The 25,222-nt window shown below is 50.0% G+C and overlaps 4 protein-coding genes across 9 annotated transcripts in view; 2 read left to right on the forward strand and 2 right to left on the reverse strand.

Moving 5' to 3' along the window:
- The window catches only part of FLYWCH2 (FLYWCH family member 2), a 33,678-nt gene extending 27,174 nt beyond the window's left edge, over positions 1 to 6,504 (forward strand). Inside the window, exon 5 of the mRNA XM_078344445.1 lies at positions 6,399 to 6,504. The gene's annotated coding sequence lies outside the window, so the exon portion shown is untranslated. The remainder of the gene's footprint in view (positions 1 to 6,398) is intronic.
- Positions 4,063 to 25,222, forward strand: part of FLYWCH1 (FLYWCH-type zinc finger 1) — a 51,687-nt gene continuing 30,527 nt past the window's right edge. For all 6 annotated transcript variants that reach the window (XM_078344363.1, XM_078344362.1, XM_035266644.3 and 3 more), the window contains exons 1-2: positions 4,063 to 4,214; positions 6,399 to 6,512. The gene's annotated coding sequence lies outside the window, so the exon portion shown is untranslated. The remainder of the gene's footprint in view (positions 4,215 to 6,398; positions 6,513 to 25,222) is intronic.
- LOC144578553 (zinc finger protein 57 homolog) lies at positions 11,531 to 13,123 on the reverse strand. The gene is given in 3 exon segments (XM_078344410.1): positions 11,531 to 12,747; positions 12,750 to 12,887; positions 12,958 to 13,123. Coding segments are annotated over 3 exon segments (1,377 nt in total). The 5' UTR covers positions 12,992 to 13,123; the 3' UTR covers positions 11,531 to 11,542.
- Positions 16,487 to 18,448, reverse strand: LOC100398999 (zinc finger protein 57 homolog). Its single transcript, XM_078344413.1, is given in 3 exon segments — positions 16,487 to 17,927; positions 17,930 to 18,067; positions 18,138 to 18,448. Coding segments are annotated over 3 exon segments (1,377 nt in total). The 5' UTR covers positions 18,172 to 18,448; the 3' UTR covers positions 16,487 to 16,722.

Raw genomic sequence — 25,222 nt, forward strand, 5'->3', positions numbered from 1 at the left:
GATGCGTGGTGTTGCGCACCTGTAATCCCAGCTACTTGGGAGCCTGGGGCGGAAGAATCGCTTGAACCCGTAGGCAGAGTTTGCAGGAAGCCGAGATCTTACCACTGCACTCCCGCCCGGGTGGCCGCGGGACTCTGTCTCAATAATAATAGTGATAATAATAAATAGGTTGGGCGCGGTGGTTTGTACCTGTAGTGCCAGCTACTTGGGAAGCTGAGGCAAGAGGATCCCAGGAGTTTGATTGAGTGTGCAGTGAACTGTGATCTCACCATTGCATTCCAACCTGGGTGACAGAGGGAGATTCTCAAAAACAAAACAAACACAGCATCTCGGTGGGGCACAGTGGCTCACGCCTGTAATCCCAGCATGTTCACACAGAGTTTGATTGAGGGTGCAGTGAACTGTGTGTAGGGCCAGAGCCCCGCAGGGTCGTGGGGTGTTCCCTATCGCTGTGCTGGGGCGCTGGATCCGAGAAGTAAAGAGAGGAGATAAAGAAGGACTGGAAAAAATAGCTGGGCTCGGGGGGGGGGGCACACCACTTACAAGCAGAGACAGGCGAGGCCCCAAACGTCCAGAAGCGTCTGTATTTATTGGGTACAAGACAGGGGGAAGGGTAGTGATTGAGGTCATTTTCAGGACAGTGATAGGGTTAAGACAATCACGTGCGCAATAAACAAGGGGTCCACCCCCATTAAGTCACCTAGGCTAGGAGGTGGGCAGTGTGCAGCAAGGGGTCCACCCCCATTAGGTCACCGACGCTAGGAGGTGGGTTGTGTGCTGTGAAGAGTGCAGTGTGCAATACCTCTTGTCTAGGGGCAGGCTATTTCTAAGGAATTCTATAGGAGGATGCTCTTGAGTCAGCATAGTAGCAGAGCCGACCAGGTCTAAAACCACCTGCTGGCAGCTTCCAATGATTTCTATAGGAGGGTGCTTTTGAGCCAGCACAGTAACAAGAGCTGATAAAGTTCACAGTTGCCAAGGTGTGATTATACCGGAGGGGTTTTAAGCCCTTGGAGGCTCGTGGGATTGCTGGTCTGAGGGCAGCCTTCCACAAGAACTGGATGCAAGGTCCTACAACTCCTTTTTCAGGATGAGTGGCTCTTGCTCCAAGCCTGCCATGCAGCGGGTATCTTTACAGTACTGAATGCTGCTGCCTGGGCCATGTTCTTGTCCTGGTGTAACCGTTTTTCCCTTAAATCTTGCTCTGCACCATGTCTGCTCTAGACATTCCTCCTACTATAAGCAAGATATATATGTATAGCTGTTTATACCCTTTTTTATTATTTACTTATTTATTTTTTGAGATGGAGTTTCACTCTTGTTACCCAGACTGGAGTGCAATGGTGCGATCTCGGCTCACCGAAACCTCCACCTCCTGGGTTCAAGCAATTCTCCTGCCTCAGCCTCCTGAGTAGCTGGGACTACAGGCATGTGCCACCATGCCCAGCTAATTTTTTGTATCTTTAGTAGAGACGGGGTTTCACCTTGTTGACCAGGATGGTCTCGATCTCTTGACCTCGTGATCCACCCGCCTCAGCCTCCCAAAGTGCTGGGATTACAGGCGTGAGCCACTGCACCCAGCCAGCTGTTTATCCCTTAATTCATGCTCTGTACTGTGTCTGCTCTAGGCTCTCCTCCAACTATGAACTAAGATATAATTGTATATATGTGTGTGTGTGTGTATATATATGTATATATGGAAATAGCGGAAGTAGTATGATATGCTTCAGACCTAATTCTATAAACTAATATATGATTATATATAAAGGATCATATGAAGGAAATAACTGAGTAATAACACTATAAACTGAGATATTCTTCAGGCACTAATTGTGCCGGGATCTGCTTAGCTCTCCTTCCTCGGTGCCCAGATGGAGGGTTACCCACGCTGTGGACCCAGGAGTTTGATTGAAGGTGCAGTGGACTGTGGACCAAGGAGTTTGAGGGTGCAGTGAACTGTGATCTCACCACTGCACTCCAACCTGGGATACTCTGTCTCAAAAGCAAAACAAAAACAGCATTTCGGTGGGGCACAGTGGCTCATGCCTTTAATCTTGGTATGTCAACACAGAGAGTTGTATGTAAACGTTCATAGTACTATTATTCACAGTAGCCAAAAAGTGAAAATAACCCATGTCTGTCAACAAAGGGATACACAAATTGTTTTCTAACCAGACATGAGGACATTATTTGGCCATAAAGAGCAATTAAGCTGGGCCCAGTGGCTCACACCTGTCATCCCAGCACTTTGGGAGGCCGAGGCAGGCTAATCAGCTGAGTTCAGGAGTTTTGAGACCAACAGGGTCGGCATGGAGAAACCCAGTCTCTACTAAAAATGCAAAAATTAGCCAGACGTGGTGGCAGGCCCCTGTAATCCCAGTTACTTGTGAGGCTGAGGCAGAAGAATCTCTTGAACCTGGGAGGTGGAGGTTGCAGTGAGCTGAGATCATGCCACTGCACTCCAGCCTGTGTGACAGAGCAACACTCTGTCTCAAAAGTAAGTTCTGCTACATGCTACAACATGGATGAACTTTTTCTTTTTGAGACGTGGCCTTGCTCTGTCACCCAGGCTAGCGTGCAGTGGCATGAGTGCAGCTCACTGCAGCCTCAAGCTTGCAAGCTCAACTGATTCTTCCCCTTAGCCTCCTGAGTATCTAGGACTACAGCCCATCACTACACCCAGGTAATTTTTTTTATTTTTTGAGATGGAGTTTCGCTCTTGTTGCCCAGACTGGAGTGCACTGCTGGTGTGATCTCAGCTCACTGCAACCTCTGCTTCCTGGGTTCAAGTAATTCTCCTGCCTCAGCCTCCAGACCAGCTGGGATTGCAGGTGCCAGAACCCACACCCAGCTACTCAGGAGGCTGAGATCGGAGAATCGCTTGAACCCGGGAGGCGAAGGTTGCAGTGAGCCAGGATTGCACCACCACACTCCAGCCTGGGCAACAAAAGTGAAACCTCCATCTCGAAAAAAAGAAAAAGAAAGAGAAAATTTACAATATTTTCCCAAATAAATTTAGTGAGAAGAGTGACATAGTTTTACATTTTTGCAAATATCTTTATTGCTGGCTTCACAGAAGACCACTGGCTCTCACAGCTGCTTCTCCATTTAATGTGTTACATCACAAGTCATGCAGCCTTTGTAATACTATGCAACATTTCTGCTTTTTTTTTTGAGACTGTCTCTCGCTCTCTCTGTCGCCCAGGCTGGAGTGCAGTGGCTCCATCTCCGCTCACTGGAACCTCCACCTCCCAGGTTCAAATGATTCTTCTCTCGAGCAGCTGGGATTACAAGTGCCCGCCACCACGCCCGACTAATTTTTGTATTTTTAGTAGAGACAGGGTTTCTCCATGTTGGTCAGGCTGGTCTCGAACTCCTGACCTCAGGTGATCCGCCCGCCTCAGCCTCCCAAAGTGCTGGAGTTATAGGCGTGAGCCACCGTGCCCAGCCCAGGTATTTTTTTGTTGTTGGCTTTCCACTGTAATAAAGAGCTGCCTTTTCTCCTCCATTTAAGTATTTCCTTCAGTTTCGACTCATGGGCTCGTATCTTAGTCAAGATTATCATCCGTGGCTATCGTTTATTTGAACCTCACACTGGACCCGCTCTGGGGTAGGGTCGCTGGAGGAATCAATGAGATGCATAAGAATCGCTCTCCCACGGGCTCAGGAAACTGATATGCCCAAGGGTGTATGTCAGCAAACGCTCCCTTCCCGTAGGCGAACTCGGATTCTGGAGACTGTCCTGGGGTCTCAATTAAGCGCCCCCTACTCCAGTCCGTTTACCGCAAGAGCGCCCCGCCCAGCACCCCGTGCTAGCTCCGCCCCCTGGACGCCTTCGTCGAATCCCGGGATGTCCCCCCTCCTCCGTGCGTTACTTCCCCGCCCCCACGCGCTGATAGGCCACGCCTCCGGCTCGGCGCCGCTCAGGGACGACCCGGAGGAGCGGATTTTCCTAAGGAATGGGCCTAGCGGTCCTGCTGCGCATGCTCAAAAGGAGCCCGCTTGGGCGTTCCGCGAGGCGGGCTCCCCAGCGGGGTCGCGCGTGCGGGCACGAGGCTCGCCGCCGAAAGGCAGGTCCTGGCTGGGAGCAGACGCTCAGGTCCGGGTGGCGGCGGCGGCCTGGGCGGCGAGGTCGACGCCCGCTGCTGCAGCGGCAGAGGCTGAGGGACCCGCCGTGGCACTGTCTCCTGAGAGTGAGGGCCCCGCTGCCGTCGGTGAGGACGGGCCCCCGCGGGCGGGGAGGGTCCCGTGTCCCCGGCGTGGACGCGCCCCCGGCCCGGCTTTCCGGGGGTCCCAGGGCTGCGGGTGCTGGGAGGGGGGTGTCCGCGTCCCTGCGCTCAGGCCGCCTCCAGGGGCGACTCTCTCGATTCCCTCCTTGCTTCTGTCCCCTCCTTCCCCACCCACCTGCCCCTGGACTGAGTTCGACACCCCCATATCGGGAAGCCCCGCACTCGCCCGCCGGCCCCTGGCGGTGTCCTCTCCGCCCAGCGCTGCCTTCCTGGACCCGCAGCCCCAGCCCAGTCCCACGGTTGGAGCTCGGGCGGTCCCAGTGACCTTGCACTTTTGCGGGTCGGCAGGCGCCCCCTCCCGCTTCTGACCCTACAGATTTCGGGTATCGGCTTTGAACTTCGTTGGCCCAGCAGGCCTGAGAAATGTCTTTCACGCGTGTACTCTGCGCCTGTGGGTCTGGGTGACCGAAGCACGAGTTTAAAGGGAGACGCTTGTCCAAGCGCACATGACGCAGCTGGATCTGTTCGGATTCAATTGCGTTCCATTCTCTTCCACCCAGTTCCAAAAGGCCGCTGCTGACCCACTGAGCCTGCACAGAACGGGTCTGACGTAGTCGAAACGCTGCTCTAAACCTTGCTGCTGTTCCCTTTATTGCTTGTACTGGGAGGACTCTCAACTCCCACAGTCAGATAATCATGTGCACACTTCCCATTCCAGATGAGCGGTATATTTGTATTATTTCTGCTTTCCAGGGCCAATATGATTTCCAGGGCTTGATCTAGATTTTCTTGTGTGATTTGATCACGTTTATCTCGTTCCTCTCCTAAATGCTACTGGTGGGATGAGTGGAAGGAAGGAGCCTGAGGCTGGGGCCAGATTGCGGAGCGTTTATGACGCCCAGATGATGATGCAGGAAGGCTGGAGATGGAAATGATTTAATTGGGGAGAGATGTGCTGACGGTTAAGCTTTAGGAAGAGCGACCTGTCAGTACCCGATATGGAGACTGGAGTGGCTGCTTGCCAAAGCCGGCAAGATCATTCAGAGGTTTTGGCTTGGGCGAAAGAGGAGGCGGTATGGCCTGAGGCGGTGGGAATGGAAAGAGGGAAGGCAGATGTGATCAGGCATAAAGAGTGAGATTTAGGCTATGGGAAGGAGTAAACTTAGCTAAGATTTTGGTGGAGGATGATTGGGGAATATGGGGCTGGGGGTCTCACTGGCTGAGCTCTCCCTTTCTTTGACCTCTGATTTCTAAGTTGCTTTGGAGCTGTGGTTCTCTGGCAATTTTGCACCCCAGGGGACATTCTGCAATGTTGGTGGTCACAGTGTGTGGCAGGGGCATGACGCTGGCATCTGGCAGGTAGAGTCCAGGGAGGCTGCTGAACAAGCCGAACGGGACGGGGCCCCCAGCAGAATCATCGGGTCCAAAATGGCGTTTAGATTGTGAAGCTCTGTTCTGGAGTAAATTCTAATCACCTGGGTGTTTGCCACCTTCAGCCTCTCAAGGAGGAATGTCTGTGTGCACGCGCTGAGCACGTGACGTCACCACAGGTGTTCATGCTGGAGGCAAGTGCACCCCCATCCGCACGGCTCAGTTGCGGGTAGGTTGTGTAGAAATGGGGGTCTCACTATGTGGCGCAGGCTGGTCTTGAACTCTTGGGCTCAAACAATCCTCTCACCTGAGCCTCCCAAAGAGCTGAGAGCTACTGAGAGAGAGCCACCATGCCGCCCGCCTATTTAGAAGCTTTTCAGAAGTCTTGCTCTGTTGCCAGGCTGGAGTGCGGTGGCACGATCTTGGCTCACTGCAACCTCCGCGTGCTGGGTTCAAGCAATTCTCCTGCCTCAGCCTCTCTAGTAGCTGGGATTACAGGCAAGCATCACCATGCCCAGCTAATTTTTGTATTTTTAGTAGAGACAGATAGGGTCTCAATCTCTTGAGCTCCGTGATCCACCTGCCTCGGCCTCCCAAAGTGCTGAGATGACAGGTGTGAGCCACCGCACCGGGCCCGTTCAGAAGCTTTTAAAACAGCAGGGCCTTCCCTTCTCCCCTCTGATCACTCTGGGCCCCCACTGCACCTGCACAATGAACAGCTTGTTTTGGGTAACGATCCACAGCTCATGGAATAATTTCACTTGCAGTATTTCATTTGCCATTTTTCTTTCTTTACAGGTGAAACCAGCCCAGAGAGTTTACCAGACTTCCCCCCGGGCCTCCTGCCCGGCAAACCAGCGCCATGACCCAGGTGCGGGCGATGATGGTGGCGGCTCTCACTCACGTGTGAAGGTAACTGCTCTTCCACTATCAGAGCCTCCCGGCTTTCGAGCCTCACTGATTAGAGTTTGGACCCCTTGGTGCCTGAGAGAAACCTGACAGTTCTGAGGTGTGACCCTTGGGTCTACACTGAGCCCTTGTGGCCACCAGCAGGACCGCAGTGTTCCAGCTGGCCATCCAGTATCGCACTTGAATTGCTCCCCACCCTCAATTCTGGGAGAAGCGGGGAGGGGATAAGAGTGAAGCACCATAAACTGAGACGCCTGAGCTTTCCATGTCCATCTGCTGGCCTTGGCGCCGTTCACTTAAAAACCCATACTGAGTGAAGATTGAACATTGCAAAAGAAACGCATTAGGGCCCCTGTATTTACCACGAAGCAATGGGTATCCACTGTAAAAAAAACTCTAACTCGAGTGACAGAAGTTTCATAAGATAGAATATGCTCACTTTTATAACATGCACTGTAAAATTTTTTTAAATTTATTTGTATTTTTTGAGACAGAGTCTCATTTTGTTGCCTAGGTTGGAGTGCAGTGGCGCAATCTTGGCTCACTGCAACCTCCACCTTCCAGATAGGTTCAGTCAATTCTGTCTCAGCCTCCTGAGTAACGGATTACAGGCATGTGCCACCATGCCTGGCTAATTTATTCTTTTTTTTTTTTTTTTGGGGGGGGGGAGGGGAGGAAGGCAGGAAGGAAGGGAATAAGGACGGTAGGGAGGAAGCGGGGAGGGAGGGAGGGAAGGGAAGAAAGGAAATCAAGCAATGAAAGAGACATTGCCGACCTGGATCTAGAGGTTTACAAGTTGATTTCTTTTTTTTTGAGAGAAGGAAAGAAAAAATAAATAAAGGAGAGGAACAAAGAGGAAGAGAAAGAGGGAGAGTAAATGGAAATATTGCTTTATTTTGAAAAAAATTGGGTATTAATAATGGCCAATCAATGTTTCATTTAAACTTATGGGTAGGTGTGATGTGGTATTGACAAGAATGTATATTTTGTGTATTTGAAGTGGGGAGCTCTATAAATATTTATTAAGTTTACTTGTTCCGGATCTGAGTTCGAGTCCTTGATATCCTTATTAATTTTCTGTCTCATTGAGTCTAAGTCTCTATGTATCTGGGTGTTAGGATCGTTAGCTCTTGTTGCATTGATCCTTTTACCACTATATCTTTGTTGCTTTAAAATCTATTTTATCCGATACAAGAATTGCAACTCCTGCTTTTTATTTATTTATTATTTATTTTTGCTCTCCATTTGGTTGGTAAATCTTTCTCCATCCCTTTGTTTTGAGTCTGTGTGTATCCTTGCATGTGAAACAGGTCTGGATGTAACATGCCGTTGGGTTTTGGCTGTGTCTTTTGATTGGGAATTTAGTCAATTTAAATTTAGGGTTACTGCCATTTGATGTTGACTGGCTGTTTGATCCATTCGTTGATGAAAATTCTTCTTTATGTTGGTGCTCTTTACTTTTTGGTGTATTTTTAGAAAGGCTAATACTGGTTGTTTCTTTCTGTGTGTAATGCTTCTTTCAGAAGCTCTTGTAAAGCAGGCCTGGTGGTAATAAAATCTCTGAGTTCTTGCTTGTTCATAAAAGATTTTATTTTTCCTTCAGTTGTGAAGCTTAGTTTGGCTGGATATGAAATTCTGGGCTGAAGGTTCTGTTCTTTGAGGATGTTGAATATTGGCCCCCACTCTCTTCTGGCTTGTAGAGTTTCTGCTGAGAGATCTGCTGTAAGTCTGATAGGCTTGCCTTTGTGGGTAATCCGACCTTTCTCTCTGGCTGCCCTTAGTATCCTCTCCTTGGTTTCAACCCTGGTGAATCTAACGATTATGTGCCTTGGGGTTGCTCTTCTTAAGGAATATCTTTGTGGTGTTCTCTGTATTACCTGGGGTTGAATGTTGACCTGCTTTGCTAGTTTAGGAAAATTTTCCTGGATAATATCCTGAAGGGTATTTTCCAGCTTGGATTCATTCACTCCGTCGCATTCAGGTAAACCTATCAAACGTAAATTTGGTCTTTTCACATAGTCCCACATTTCTTGGAGACTTTGCTCATTCCTTTTTATCCTTTTTTCTCTAATCTTTTCTTCACGTTTTATTTCATTAAGTTGGACTTTGACCTCTGATATCCCTTCTGCTTGAACAATTCGAGTGTTTAAACCTGTGCATACTTCTCGGAGTTCCTGTATTGTATTCTTCAGTTCCATTAATTCACTCATACTCCTCTCTAAGTTGTCTATTCTCAATAGGATTTCATCAACCCTTTTTTCAAAGTTCCTAGTTTCTTTACGTTGGGCTACAAGATGTTCTTTTAACTCACCGAAGTTTGTTATTATCCATTCCTTGAAGAGTGATTCTGTCATCAGGAGGCGCTCGTTCTCCATCAAGCCTTGTTCCATTGTTGATGTGGAACTGTGATCATCTTTAGAGGGAGAGTTGTTCTGACTTTGAGTATTCTCAGCTTTTTTACTCTGGTTTCTTCCCGTCATTGTAAATGTATCCTCCTGTCGTCTTTGAAATTACCAACTTTCAGATTAGGTCTCTTGAGTGGACGTCCAGGTTGTTAGTTCCCAGGGCCAGAACAGCGGCGTTAAAACTGATGGTGCTTTTCTGCCCAGGATTCTCCTGTCTGGCTTCCTTCTTGTGTCCGTAGTAGGTGACTCTGCCTCCCCGGGGCTCCAAACCTGGTCAGAAGGGGAGCCGGTCCCGTTTACTCTGCGCCGAGCGCTGCCGCGTCGAGGTGCCGGGGGAACCGCTGCGCCGACCACGAGAGTCGCACTGGCGACTCGTTTGTTTCCACCACTGGGGGATCTTCTGCCCCGTGAGCGACCAGACTTTGAAAGTGTGGCGTCCTCTAGTTCTCCGCGCCTTCCCTGAGAGCTGCAATCCCGGGATGTTAGCGATCGGCCATCTTGGATCGTTCTCCTCCTTATTTATTCATTTTTGAGATGGAGTCTCCCTCTGTCGCCCAGGCTGGAGTGCAGTGGTGCAATCTAAGCTCACTGCAACCCCCGCCTCCTTCAAGAGATTCTCCTGCCTCAGCCTCCTGAGTAGCTAGGATTACAGGTGCGCACTGCCACGCCCAGTTAACTTTTGCATTTTTAGTGGAGATGGGGTTTCACCGTGTTAGTCTGGTCTCAAACTCCTGACCTTGTAATCTGCTCACACTGGCCTCCCAAAGTGCTGGGATTACAGGTATGAGCCACCATGCCCACCTGCAAATTGATGTTTTCTGTGTAATTGTAAGAATTGCTGACCGAAACCTCATGATTTTAGGACCAATGACTAAGCAGTTTGAAAAATAGTGCCTTAGACCAAAACAAAGGAAATAAAACTCTTATACTCCTATAAAACAAATGCATGTTAAAGATTTACTTATCCACCGGGCGCGGTGGCTCACTCCTGTAATCCCAGCACTTTGGGTGGCCGAGGTGGGTGGATCACGAGGTCAAGAGATCGAGACCATCCTGGTCAACGTGGTGAACACCCTCCCCCGGCCCCCCCCTCCCCCCGTCTCTATTAAAAATACAAAAAGTTAGCTGGGCGTGGTGGTGCATGCCTGTAATCCCAGCTACTCAGGAGGCTGAGGCAGGAGAATTGCCTGAACCCAGGAGGCAGAGGTTGCAGTGAGCCGAGATCGCGCCATTACACTCCAGCCTGGGTGACAAGAGCGAAACTCTGTCTCAAAAAATAATAATAATAATAAATAAATAAAAAGGTTTTGCTTATCCTTAGGGGGCCAGTAAGACTTTACAACTAGTTTGCAAGCAAATGCAAAGAAGGCCGGGCACGGCGGCTCACACCTGTAATCCCAGCACTTCAGGAGGCAGGTGGATCACTGGAGCTCAGGAGTTTGAGACCAGCCTGGCCAACATGGTGAAACCTTATTTCTACTAAACATACAAAAATTAGCTGGGCGTGGTGGCACATGCCTGTAATCCCAGCTACTTGGGAGGCAGAGACAAGAGAATGGCTTGAGCCCGGGAGGTGGAGGTTGCAGTGAGCAGAGATCATGCCATTGCACTCCCGCCTGGGAGACAGATGGAGACTCTGTCTTGGGGTGAAAAAAAAAAAGAATCCAAAGAAGATTCTGGAAGATTATAGGTCAGGAATATTGAAATGAATGTGCAAATGGAGGCAAAACTGGCCTCTTGCACAGTGGGGGAATTTATTTACATGTCTGTATTTATTTAAATGGAAAAAGAGAAGCCAGGCCTGGGACTCACACTGGTAGTCTGAGCACTTTGGGAGGCCGAGGCAGGAGGATCCCTTGGTCCTTGGAGTTTCAGGCTGTAGTGAGACATGACTGCACCACCGCACTCCAGCCTGGGCAACAGAGCCTGGCCCTGCCTCCTATATGCTAGATTGCTTTCCATGTTTCTCAGCTGTGCACAGTGTAAAGCGCTGCACAAACAGCCCAAAGGCAGTGGGAGAGGAGAATAAGATAATCTGGAAGGATGTGTTCTAAACAGTGTGTGATTTTCCATTGAAGCGCACATTTTTCTTTTGATCTCATAATCAAGGAAACTTTGGGATCTTGCTGTATGGCCCAGGCTGCAGTGCAGTGGCTTGATCTGGGCTCATGGCAACCTCGGCCTCCCAGGTTCAAGTGAGTCTCCTGCCTAAGCCTCCCCAGTAGCTGGGACTACAGGCATGCGCCACCACCCCCGACTAACTTTTGTATTTTTAGTAGAGACAGGGTTTTGCCATGTTGGCCAGACTGGTCTCAAACTCCTGGCCTCCAGTGATCCACCTGCCTCAGCCTCACAAAGTGCTGGGATTACAGGCATAAGCACTGCCCCTGGCTTTTTTTTTTTTTTTTGGAGATGGAATTCTTGTTGCCTGGAGTGCAGTGGTGCGATCTCAGCTCACTTGCAACCTCTGCTTCCCGGGTTCAAGTGATTCTCTTGCCTCAGATTCTTGAGTAGCGGGGATTACAGGCACCCGCCACCATGCCCAGCTATTTTTGTGTGGTTTTTTTTTTTTTTGAGACGGAGTTTCGCTCTTGTTTTTTGTTTTTTTTTCTCAGTCGGAAAGGCCGTTTATTTATGTTTCAAAATGCTCACTGCCTCCTTTGTTTTGTCTCCTTTGCATGCCTTCTCCGTTAGGCCTCTTCTCCTGGGGGTGTGGATCCTGGGGGGAGACCCATCACCTCCATGCTTCCGTTCTTCCCCAGCCACAGTGAGGGCATCATGAGAGAAGCGAAGCCACTGGCCCAGGATCACCCGGCATTTACCGTGGCTGTCTGGGCACAGTTCCTTGCCTTTAGAGTCCCTCCAGTGACCCATAAGGCCCTCTTTCTCCCTAAAGCAGAGGTCGCAGATAGGGCAACGGTAGCTCTTCTGCTTCCAGTGGGTCTGCTGCTGGTGTCTGACCAGCTTGGAAAATGAGCTGAAAGACTTGCTGCAATGGAAGCAGTAGTTGGGTGGCTCTGTGAGGTGGGTCTTCTGGTGGCTGGAGAGATAGGATTTCTTGCTAAAAGTCAAAGGACAATGGGGGCAAGAGAAGACATTGAGTCTTGAGGGCTTCACTGGATAAGAATTGGATCTGTCATCCTGACAAGGGGTTCCAGGGATTGATGCCTGGGTCCTGGTCACAGGCACTTGGTTCTTAAGTACAGATGGCTGGTTCTGGACCATAGGACCCTCAGTTCTAAATATGGATTCCTGGGACCTGGCCCCTGGTGCATGGTCCATGTCCACAAGCCCCTGGGTGGACCTCTGGCTTCTGGTGATGGGTGTCCGGAATTCAGCAGGGGTGCCTGGAGTCCTCAAAGTATACTCTTGGTTTCCATCCACTGGCTCCTGGTTTTGGTGTGTCCTCTGGTGGCGTTTGAGCTCAGACTGGTCGCGGAAGCTCTTCCCACACATGGAACATGAATGGGGACGGTAACCCAGATGGACGCGGCGGTGACGACTTAGACCAGAAGCATCACAGTAGGTCTTGTCACAGAGCGTGCAACAGAAGGGCCTCTCCCCAAGATGCATGTGTCTGTGATAGCTGAGGGACCTGGGACTCCGAAACAGCTTCCCACACTGGCTGCAGCTATTAGTCCGCTTGGAATTGTGAACAAACTGGTGGCTGCAGAGGTAGGAGCGCCTACTGCCACTTGCCACAGGTGTGGCAAAAAAAGGTGGCCCACCCCGTGATGCTTGAAGCACCCGGGTCCTGTCCATACACCCAGCTGGGGCAGAGAGGGCCCCTCTGCATGTGAGGAAGACCTTGTCCTCACTAGTTCCTTCATCTCAGACTGATCTTGTTCTCGAAGCTCTTTCTTCTTGCCTTCTGAAAGGCCTTCTGTGTTTGGGAGCTGGAGAAACACTCTCCACTGTTTCTCTTGGTGCTCAAGCTTGGTGATTAGCTCTGGCTTATGCAGAAACATTCTGGCTGTCCAGGGAAAACATGTTCCGGGGCCGTTAGGAACAGGGAGCTTGCTGAGGGAAGCCCAGCCTCTTACCCACAGATGCTAGGTTCTTAAAGGTTTCCGACATAACATCCTGGTAAAGGACCCTCTGGCTGGCATCTAGACAGTCCCACTCTTCCTGGGTGAAATTCACTGCCACATCCTCAAAGGTGACTGGCTTCTGACGCGCGCCGCGAACCGCGATTTGGGGGCGCAGGGTTTCCAGGGGACCAGCGTTTCGCTCGTTACCCAGGCTGGAGTGCAATGGCACAATCTCGGCTCACCGCGACCTCCACCTCCTAGGTTCAGGCAATTCTCCTGCCTCAGCCTCCCGTATTTTTGTGTTTTTAGTAAAGATGGGTTTCTCCGTGTTGGCCAGGCTGGTCTCAAATGCCTGACCTCAGGTGATCCACCCACCTCAGTCTCCCAAAGTGCTGGTATTACAGGTGTGAGCCTCCAAGCCCGGCTTTAATGATTAACGAGGAAACCTGTGTGATAGCAAAGATGAAATGATGTAGATAAAATCCTCGAGGTGTTTTAGTGCCCAAGCACAAAGCACCCCTCAGGTGGTTCTTGGGTTGTCACCCAGCTGCAGGCTTCTGTTTCTCAAGGGCATCTATTCTAGTGTTTCTCACAGTCTACTTCATAGTCTCGGTATCAGCAGCATTTGTTAAAATTCTAGATTTCTGTCCCTCCCTCTTTGGCCGCCTCCTCCCCTGATCATCTCCCCTCCCTGCCACCAAAATCTGGAGTCTCCTTTTTTTTTTTCCCCCCGAGTTGGAATCTCACTCTGTTGCCCAGGCTGGAGTGCAATGGCTCGATCTTGCTCACCGCACCCTCCACCTCCGGGTTCTTCAATCATTCTCCTGCCTCAGACTCCAGAGTAGCTGGGATTACAGGTCCCTGCCACGATGCCCAGCTAATTTGTGTACTTTTGTTAGTAGAGATGGGGTTTCACTACGTTGGACAGGCTGGAACTCCTGACCTCAGGTGATCCACCCACTTTGGCCTCCCAAAATGCTGGGATTACAGGCCTGAGCCACTACACTTGGCCTTGGATTCTTCTTGAATCCCTCTCTAGAACCTCGGCTAGAATTTTAGATGTAAAATCCAAGAATCTACATTTTTATCAGAAGCCCCAGGTAATTCTTATATAGACTAGAATTATACATAGAAATAACTGAAATAAAAGCTTCATGGGTCGGGTGCGGTGGCTCACACCTGTAATCCCAGCACTTTGGGAGGCCGAGGTGGGTGGATTACGAGAGGTCAGGAGTTTCGAGACCAGCCTGGCCAACATGGTCAAGCCCCATCTCTACTAAAAATACAAAAATTAGCTGGGCGTGGTGGCTCGTGCCTGTAGTCCTAGCTACTCAAGAGGCTGAGGCAGGAGAATTGCTTGAACCTGGGAGGCAGAAGTTGCAGTGAGCCGAGATCATGCCACGGCACTCCAAACTGGGCAACAGAGCGAGACTCCATCTCAAAAAAAAAAAAGTTTCATGAAAACTATGTTTAACCTCATACAGATACATGCTTTTCTATTTGATTTCTTCATATATACATTTTTGTTTTTTGAGACAGGGTCTTGCTATCACCCAGGCTGTATTGCAGCAGCACCGTCATGGCTCACTGCAGCCTCAGCCTCCCTGGCTCAAGTAATCCTCCCACTTTGGCCTCCTGAGTAGCTGGACCACAGGCACCTGCTACCACGGCAGACGTTTTGTAGAGACGGGGATCTTACGATGTTGCCCAGGTTGGTCTCAAACTCCTGGCCTCGAGATCCTCCTGCCTCAGCCTGCCAAAGTGCTGGGATCACAGGCGTGCGCCATCGCGCCCAGCCCCCAGCCCCCAGCCCCCACACTGGGGATTGTAATGTCCGACAGATTCTGTTGTTCTGCTTGATATGACTCTTTGTTCTCCTGTGCAGCATTAAATCACCACAAAGGACTTGCAGCCTGTCTTGAACGTGTTTGGTTTTTCCCAGTGGGAAAGGGTTTATGCACGTGATAAACCATTTTGAGAACAAGAAATTCAAGGAGAAAAAAATCAGTATTCTTACTACTTTCAACATTTTGCTGTATCACTTTCTAGTTATTTAAGTGTTTTAAGAGATAAACACGTAAAATATAATTCACCAACAAATAACAAAGACGACCAGAATAGAAAGGGAATGGGGGCCGGGCGCGGTGACTCAAGCCTGTAATCCCAGCACTTTGGGAGGCGAGGCGGGTGGATCACGAGGTCAAGAGATCGAGACCATCCTGGTCAACATGGTGAAACCTCGTCTCCACTAAAAATACAAAAAATTAGCTGGGCATGGTGGCACGTGCCTGTAATCCCAGCTACTCAGGAGGCTGAGGCAGGAGAATTGCCTGAACCCAGGAGGCAGAGGTTGCGGTGAGCCGAGATCGCACCATTACACTCCAGCCTGGGTGACAAGAGCGAAACTCTGTCTCAAAAAATAATAATAATAATAATAAATAAATAAATAAAAAGGTTTTGCTTATCCTTAGGGGGCCAGTAAGACTTTACAACTAGTTTGCAAGCAAATGCAAAGAAGGCCGGGCACGGCGGCTCACACCTGTAATCCCAGCACTTCAGGAGGCAGGTGGATCACTGGAGCTCAGGAGTTTGAGACCAGCCTGGCCAACATGGTGAAACCTTATTTCTACTAAACATACAAAAATTAGCTGGGCGTGGTGGCACATGCCTGTAATCCCAGCTACTTGGGAGGCAGAGGCAAGAGAATGGCTTGAGCCCGGGAGGTGGAGGTTGCAGTGAGCAGAGATCATGCCATTGCACTCCCGCCTGGGAGACAGATGGAGACTCTGTCTTGGGGTGAAAAAAAAGAGAATCCAAAGAAGATTCTGGAAGATTATAGGTCAGGAATATTGAAATGAATGTGCAAATGGAGGCAAAACTGGCCTCTTGCACAGTGGGGGAATTTATTTACATGTCTGTATTTATTTAAATGGAAAAAGAGAAGCCAGGCCTGGGACTCACACTGGTAGTCTGAGCACTTTGGGAGGCCAAGGCAGGAGGATCCCTTGGTCCTTGGAGTTTCAGGCTGTAGTGAGACATGACTGCACCACCGCACTCCAGCCTGGGCAACAGAGCCTGGCCCTGCCTCCTATATGCTAGATTGCTTTCCATGTTTATCAGCTGTGCACAGTGTAAAGCGCTGCACAAACAGCCCAAAGGCGGTGGGAGAGGAGAATAAGATAATCTGGAAGGATGTGTTCTAAACAGTGTGTGATTGAAGCGCACATTTTTCTTTTGATCTCATAATCAAGGAAACTTTGGGATCTTGCTGTGTGGCCCAGGCTGCAGTGCAGTGGCTTGATCTGGGCTCATGGCAACCTCGGCCTCCCAGGTTCAAGTGAGTCTCCTGCCTAAGCCTCCGCAGTAGCTGGGACTACAGGCATGCGCCACCACCCCCGACTAACTTTTGTATTTTTAGTAGAGACAGGGTTTTGCCATGTTGGCCAGACTGGTCTCAAACTCCTGGCCTCCAGTGATCCACCTGCCTCAGCCTCACAAAGTGCTGGGATTACAGGCATAAGCCACTGCCCCTGGCTTTTTTTTTTTTTTTTTTTGGGAGATGGAATTCTTGTTGCCTGGAGTGCAGTGGTGCGATCTCAGCTCACTTGCAACCTCTGCTTTCCGGGTTCAAGTGATTCTCTTGCCTCAGATTCTTGAGTAGCGGGGATTACAGGCACCCGCCACCATGCCCAGCTATTTTTGTGTGGTTTTTTTTTTTTTTTTGAGACGGAGTTTCGCTCTTGTTTTTTGTTTTTTTTTCTCAGTCGGAAAGGCCGTTTATTTATGTTTCAAAATGCTCACTGCCTCCTTTGTTTTGTCTCCTTTGCATGCCTTCTCCGTTAGGCCTCTTCTCCTGGGGGTGTGGATCCTGGGGGGAGACCCATCACCTCCATGCTTCCGTTCTTCCCCAGCCACAGTGAGGGCATCATGAGAGAAGCCAAGCCACTGGCCCAGGATCACCCGGCATTTACCGTGGCTGTCTGGGCACAGTTCCTTGCCTTTAGAGCCCCTCCAGTGACCCATAAGGCCCTCTTTCTCCCTAAAGCAGAGGTCGCAGATAGGGCAACGGTAGCTCTTCTGCTTCCAGTGGGTCTGCTGCTGGTGTCTGACCAGCTTGGAAAATGAGCTGAAAGACTTGCTGCAATGGAAGCAGTAGTTGGGTGGCTCTGTGAGGTGGGTCTTCTGGTGGCTGGAGAGATAGGATTTCTTGCTAAAAGTCAAAGGACAATGGGGGCAAGAGAAGACATTGAGTCTTGAGGGCTTCACTGGATAAGAATTGGATCTGTCATCCTGACAAGGGGTTCCAGGGATTGATGCCTGGGTCCTGGTCACAGGCACTTGGTTCTTAAGTACAGATGGCTGGTTCTGGACCATAGGACCCTCAGTTCTAAATATGGATTCCTGGGACCTGGCCCCTGGTGCATGGTCCATGTCCACAAGCCCCTGGGTGGACCTCTGGCTTCTGGTGATGGGTGTCCGGAATTCAGCAGGGGTGCCTGGAGTCCTCAAAGTATACTCTTGGTTTCCATCCACTGGCTCCTGGTTTTGGTGTGTCCTCTGGTGGCGTTTGAGCTCAGACTGGTCGCGGAAGCTCTTCCCACACATGGAACATGAATGGGGACGGTAACCCAGATGGACGCGGCGGTGACGACTTAGACCAGAAGCATCACAGTAGGTCTTGTCACAGAGCGTGCAACAGAAGGGCCTCTCCCCAAGATGCATGTGTCTGTGATAGCTGAGGGACCTGGGACTCCGAAACAGCTTCCCACACTGGCTGCAGCTATTAGTCCGCTTGGAATTGTGAACAAACTGGTGGCTGCAGAGGTAGGAGCGCCTACTGCCACTTGCCGCAGGTGTGGCAAAAAAAGGTGGCCCACCCCGTGATGCTTGAAGCACCCGGGTCCTGTCCATACACCCAGCTGGGGCAGAGAGGGCCCCTCTGCAGGCGAGGAAGACCTTGTCCTCACTAGTTCCTTCATCTCAGACTGATCTTGTTCTCGAAGCTCTTTCTTCTTGCCTTCTGAAAGGCCTTCTGTGTTTGGGAGCTGGAGAAACACTCTCCACTGTTTCTCTTGGTGCTCAAGCTTGGTGATTAGCTCTGGCTTATGCAGAAACATTCTGGCTGTCCAGGGAAAACATGTTCCGGGGCCGTTAGGAACAGGGAGCTTGCTGAGGGAAGCCCAGCCTCTTACCCACAGATGCTAGGTTCTTAAAGGTTTCCGACATAACATCCTGGTAAAGGACCCTCTGGCTGGCATCTAGACAGTCCCACTCTTCCTGGGTGAAATTCACTGCCACATCCTCAAAGGTGACTGGCTTCTGACGCGCGCCGCGAACCGCGATTTGGGGGCGCAGGGTTTCCAGGGGACCAGCGTTTCGCTCGTTACCCAGGCTGGAGTGCAATGGCACAATCTCGGCTCACCGCGACCTCCACCTCCTAGGTTCAGGCAATTCTCCTGCCTCAGCCTCCCGTATTTTTGTGTTTTTAGTAGAGATGGGTTTCTCCGTGTTGGCCAGGCTGGTCTCAAATGCCTGACCTCAGGTGATCCACCCACCTCAGTCTCCCAAAGTGTTGGGATTACAGGTGTGAGCCTCCAAGCTCGGCTTTAATGATTAACGAGGAAACCTGTGTGATAGCAAAGATGAAAGGAAATGATGTAGATAAAGTCCTCGAGGTGTTTTAGTGCCCAGCACAAAGCACCCCTCAGGTGGTTCTTGGGTTGTCACCCAGCTGCAGGCTTCTGTTTCTCAAGGGCATCTATTCTAGTGTTTCTCACAGTCTACTTCATAGTCCCGGTATCAGGAGCATTTGTTAAAATTCTAGATTTCTGTCCCCCCCGCTTTGGCCGCCTCCTCCCCCGATCATCTCCCCTCCCCGCCACCAAAATCTGGAGTCTCCTTTTTTTTTTCCCCCGAGTTGGAATCTCACTCTGTTGCCCAGGCTGGAGTGCAATGGCTCGATCTTGCTCACCGCACCCTCCACCTCCGGGTTCTTCAATCATTCTCCTGCCTCAGACTCCAGAGTAGCTGGGATTACAGGTCCCTGCCACGATGCCCAGCTAATTTGTGTACTTTTGTTAGTAGAGATGGGGTTTCACTACATTGGACAGGCTGGAACTCCTGACCTCAGGTGATCCACCCACCTCGGCCTCCCAAAATGCTGGGATTACAGGCCTGAGCCACTACACTTGGCCTTGGATTCTTCTTGAATCCCTTTCTAGAACCTCAGCTAGAATTTTAGATGTAAAATCCAAGAATCTACATTTTTATCAGAAGCCCCAGGTAATTCTTATATAGACTAGAATTATACATAGAAATAACTGAAATAAAAGCTTCATGGGTCGGGTGCGGTGGCTCACACTTGTAATCCCAGCACTTTGGGAGGCGGAGGTGGGTGGATTACGAGAGGTCAGGAGTTTCGAGACCAGCCTGGCCAACATGGTCAAGCCCCATCTCTACTAAAAATACAAAAATTAGCTGGGCGTGGTGGCTCGTGCCTGTAGTCCTAGCTACTCAAGAGGCTGAGGCAGGAGAATTGCTTGAACCTGGGAGGCAGAAGTTGCAGTGAGCCGAGATCATGCCACGGCACTCCAAACTGGGCAACAGAGCGAGACTCCATCTCAAAAAAAAAAAAGTTTCATGAAAACTATGTTTAACCTCATACAGATACATGCTTTTCTATTTGATTTCTTCATATATACATTTTTGTTTTTTGAGACAGGGTCTTGCTATCACCCAGGCTGTATTGCAGCAGCACCGTCATGGCTCACTGCAGCCTCAGCCTCCCTGGCTCAAGTAATCCTCCCACTTTGGCCTCCTGAGTAGCTGGACCACAGGCACCTGCTACCACGGCAGACGTTTTGTAGAGACGGGGATCTTACGATGTTGCCCAGGTTGGTCTCAAACTCCTGGCCTCAAGAGATCCTCCTGCCTCAGCCTGCCAAAGTGCTGGGATCACAGGCTTGCGCCATCACGCCCAGCCCCCACACTGGGGATTGTAATGTCCTACAAATTCTGTTGTTCTGCTTGATATGACTCTTCGTTCTCCTGTGCAGCATTAAATCACCACAAAGGACTTGCAGCCTGTCTTGAACGTGTTTGGTTTTTCCCAGTGGGAAAGGGTTTATGCACGTGATAAACCATTTTGAGAACAAGAAATTCAAGGAGAAAAAAATCAGTATTCTTACTACTTTCAACATTTTGCTGTATCACTTTCTAGTTATCTAAGTGTTTTAAGATATAAACACGTAAAATATAATTCGCCAACAAATAACAAAGACGACCAGAATAGAAAGGGAATGGGGTCCGGGCGCGGTGGCTCACGCCTGTAATCCCAGCACTTTGGGAGGCCGAGGCGGGTGGATCACGAGGTCAAGAGATCGAGACCATCCTGGTCAACATGGTGAAACCCCGTCTCCACTAAAAATACAAAAAATTAGCTGGGCATGGAGGCGCATGCCTGTAATCCCAGCTACTCAGGAGGCTGAGGCAGGAGAATTGCCTGAACCCAGGAGGAGGAGGAGGTTGCAGTGAGCGGAGATTGCACCATTGCACTCCAGCCTGGGTAACAAGAGCGAAACTCCGTCTCAAAAAAAAAAAAAAAGGGAATGGGAGGAAAGGCCAGTGGATTGAGGGCCAGATGGCAGTGTCTTGTCCAAGCAGTATTTTGGTCTTTTTTGAAAAAAAAAAAAACAAAAAAAAACCTGTTTAGAAAAGATAGTCTTTACTGAATTTGTGACTCGGGTTTTGCTTTCCAACTCTTACATATGTGTATCCATTTGTCCATTTGCTTTTGCTTTTCGTTCATTGAGATGGGGGTCCCTTGATGTTGCCTAGGACGGCCTCAGACTGGAGGCTCAGGCCATCTTCCTGCTTCTGCTTCCCAAGTAGCTAAGACTACAGACACGCACCGCCATGCCCAGCTCTAATTGATACTTTTTGTAAATACAACGTTTTGGAAATCTTCTTGAATTGTTTTTTCCAACATGGAAACATTTCCAAATTCCTGTTTGAAAACATTGCCACCCGTGTAATTTTACCAAGGAGATGGAAACGTTTCAGGAGCAACACTGCCATCCTGTGGCCCTCTCGAGTATTGCTGCTGAGGATTTAAATTTGCGCTTTCCCACACCGGTGGTCCTGCATCACGTGATGGCCCTCCAGAAAGACTCCAGGTGGCCTCGGGCGGGGGCTTCCTGCTCAAGAGGGATGTGGTAGCAGACCTGACTGAACGTAGTGTGTGCTGTAGAAAAGATAGTGTCTTGGCCAGGCGCGGTGGCGCACGCCTGTATTCCCAGCACTTTGGGAGGCCGAAGCATGTGGATCACGAGGTCAAGAGATCGAGACCATCCTGGTCAACATGTTGAAACCCCGTCTCTACTAAAAATACAAAAAATTAGCTGGGCATGGTGGCGCGTGCCTGTAATCCCAGCTACTCAGGAGGCTGAGGCAGGAGAATTGCCTGAACCCAGGAGGAGGAGGTTGTGGTGAGCCGAGATTGCACCACTGCACTCCAGCCTGGGTGACAAGAGCGAAACTCTGTCTCAAAAAGAAAAGAAAGTGTCTTAAAGGCATTAATGCGATGTCGTTGTGCGTTTGAGTGACAAGATTGGGGTGATTTACTAGTATAATCTTAACATTCTGAAATCGTTTCTATACATTTTTAGAATATGATATTAGAACTTGGAAGATGTCACAACATAATGCATGCCGCCCCTCTCCTGTCATGAGTAAACCAAACCCAGGAATGAGAAGCTTCTGCTGTTTAGTAGAGCGCCTGTAATCCCAGCAGTTTGGGAGGTGGGTAGGTAACTAGAGGTCAGGAGTTTGAGACCAGCCTGGCCAACATGGTGAAACCCCATCTCTACTAAAAATACAAAAAAATTAGTTGGGTGTGGTCGTGGGCACCCGTAATCCCAGATACTCAGGAGGCTGAGGCCTGAGAATCACTTGAATCTGGGAGGCAGAGGTTGCAGTGAGCCGAGATCACACCACTGTACTCCAGCCTGGGTGACAGTGAGACTCTTTCTCAAAACAAAAACGAAAAAGCTGCTTTTCACAAAAACCTCTGGGATGTGAGTCATTCGGACAGGGATTGTTTTTCTTGCAACCTCCACCTCCCAGGTCCAAGCAATTCTTCTGCCTCAGCCTCTGCAGTACCTGGGACTACAAGCACGTGCCACCACGCCCATCTGATTTTTGTATTTTTAGTAGATATGGAATTTCACCTTATTGGCCAGGCTGGTCTCAAACTCCTGACCTTGTGATCCTCCCACCTCAGCCTCCCAAAGTGCTGGGATTACAGGCGTAGCCACCGCGTCCGGCCAGGGATCGTCTTTCAGTGTCTTTGCTGAGAGATAATTAACATTCCATACAACTTCCCCATCTGAGGTCTACAGTTCAGTGCTTTTAATAGATTCAGAAAGCAGTACAAACGTCACCACCATCCGTTTTGGAACATTTTCATTATCCCAGAAAGGAACCCCACCCACCCCCGCCATCACTTCCAACCCCTCGGTCCCTCCCAGCCCTGGACAACCGTCAGTCAGCTTTCTGTGTCCATAGATTGGCCCATTCTGGACACTTCCTGTGAAGAGTCATGGTATCAGATGTGTAATGTGGATCAGAAGCTCATTTCTTCCACTCTGCTGAGTAACTCCCACTGCCTGAATAGACCACATCTTGTGCTGTGTCCCTTCACGTGGAGAACTCCCTTCCCTGAAGGCCAGGCCCAGGTCGGAGCAGGTGTGTGCAAGGCAGACCCTGGCGGTGGGACAACCAAGCTGGATCCACCCGCACAGTGTCCTCAGAGGAAGGTGGGGGGCAGCCTGCAGATGGCTGAGGTGACAGGGGAGTGGGGCGCTGCTCAGGCAAAGTTGTGGTTGAGGGAAGGAGGAGTTTGTGTCACATCTCCTGTGTCCTTAAAAAAACCTGAGTACCTTGACGAGCCCATTGGAAGTAAAACAGCAGAGGTGCCAGAGCTCTGAGGGAGTGTTGCTATGGGCGCTGCTGGAGATGCTGCTCCCCCCCCCCGCCCCCCCCGCCATGGCCCCACATGAAGGCTTGAGAAGGGCTTTCACGATGTTGGCCATGGTGATCTTGAATTTGAACTCCTGACCTCAGCCTTCCAAAGTGGTAGGATTACAAGTCTGAGCCACCACACTTGGCCTTTCTAAAGCCGGAGGAAGGGCAGGTGCTCACATTCCCCAGATGGGAAGACGGTGAGAGGAACTTACAGAGACATCCAGCCTGTGCTTGGGAGGCTGAAGTGGGAAGATTGCTTGAGCTCAGGCGCTCAAGACCAGCCTGGAAACACAGCAAGATCCTGTCTCCACCAAACATTATTTAAAAATTTAATTAAAGAACACTGCTGAGGGACATGGTGAAACCCCATCTCTACAAAGAATGCAAAAGTTAGCCAGGTGTGGTAGTGTGCGCCTGTGGTTCCAGCTACTCTGGAGGCTGAGGTGGGAGGATGGCTTGAGCCTGGGAGGAAGAGAGCCGAGATCGCACCACCACACTCCAGTTTGGGCCATAATGAGATCCTGCCACTAAAATAAAATTAAAAGATCCCATCCTGACTGGGCACAGTGGCTCACGCCTGTAATCCCAGCACTTTGGGAGGCCAAGGCGGGCAGATAATGAGGTCAGCAGTTCGAGACCAGCCTGGCCAATATGGTGAAACCCTGTCTCTACTAAAAAATACAAAAATTAGCCAGGCGTGGTGGGGTGCACCTGTAGTCCCAGTTACTCAGGAGGCTGAGGCAGGAGAATTGCTTGAACCCGGGAGGCAGAGGTTGCAGTGAGCTGAGATCACACCATTGTACTCCAGCCTGGCGACTGAGTGAGACTCTGTCCCCCCCCCCAAAAAAAAAACCCTCCATCCTAAATGGGTACATTTTGAATCAGATAAAAATCATAGGCCTCTGATTCATGGGGGGGTAACTAGTTACTAGGAAATGTACCTTGCATAGGGAACCTTTCACCGACATTAGGGAAATGGAGTGTTTTGTGTAGTTTGTTACAGATGGCATGTGTGTCTGTGCCTGCCTGTGTGTGGTTAAATATACCCGACCTGAAATTTACCATACTGGTCAATTGCATGTAAACTGCACCATTCAACCCTTGGTCTTTGTGAGCAGCTGCTCTCACCGAGCTCAGTGTTGAAGTCTCCCGGTTGTTTACAGACACCTCACGGTTCATCTCCAGAACCTTTTCATCTCCCCCAACTGCAACTCTGTCCCCAGGAGACACTCCTCACGTTCTATCCATTCTGCTTCTGGCACCTTCATTCTACTTTCTGTCCCCATGGTTTGACTGCCCTGGGGACCTCGTACAAGTGAATCAGGCAGTTTGTCCCCTTGTGCCTGGCACATCACATGTTGCACGTTTGTTTTCTTCATTTTTATTTTTGAGATGGAGTCTCGCTCTGTCACCAGGCTGGAGTTCAGTGGTGCAATCTCTGCTCACTGCAACCTCCACCTCCAGGGTTCAAGTGATTCTCCTGCCTCAGCCTCCTAAGTAGCTTGGATTACAGGCACGCACCACTACGCCCAGCTAATTTTTGTATTTTTAGTAGAGACGGGGTCTCACCATGTTGGTCAGGCTGGTCTCAAGCTCCGGACCTCAGGTGATCATCCCGCCTCGGCTCCCAAAGTGCTGGGATTACAGGTGTGAGTCACCGCACCCGGCCAGTGCAGAGGTTTTAAAATGCGTAATTCTCCTTTGCTGTCCCTTGTACTTCATGTTTTTGTTTCCCTCATTGATACAGGCCCTCTGTGTGCGCCCGTCGGGGGATGTGGTGTTTGTGTGGCCTGGTCCTCTGGAGCTCACAAATGCTCGTATGTCAGATATTTCCTAACTGTTTATAGTATTCCATTTGTCAAAAAGCCAGAACCGGCTGGGAGAAGTGGCCCACGCCTGTAATCCCAGCACTTGGGGAGGCCAAAGCAGGTGGATCACCTGAGGTCACGAGCTTGAGATCAGTCTGGCCAACATGGAGAAACCCTGTCTCTACCATAAAATACAAAAATTAGCCAGGGATGTTGGTGGGTACCTGTAATTGCTGCTACTCAGGAATCTGAGGCGGGAGAATCACTTGAAACCAGGAGTTGGAGGTTGCAGTGAGCCGAGATCCTGCCTTTAGCCTGGGTGACAGAATAAGACCCTATCTCCAAAGTAAAAAGCCGGAAAGCAGAGTCACTTATTGGCCAAATGTGTCAGCTACTGTTGTGTAGCATACAACCCACGATTTTACTGGTTTAAAATAATAGGAATT

This window comes from Callithrix jacchus, chromosome 12, assembly GCF_049354715.1.
Source record: "Callithrix jacchus isolate 240 chromosome 12, calJac240_pri, whole genome shotgun sequence".
NCBI classification, from domain to species: domain Eukaryota; kingdom Metazoa; phylum Chordata; class Mammalia; order Primates; family Cebidae; genus Callithrix; species Callithrix jacchus.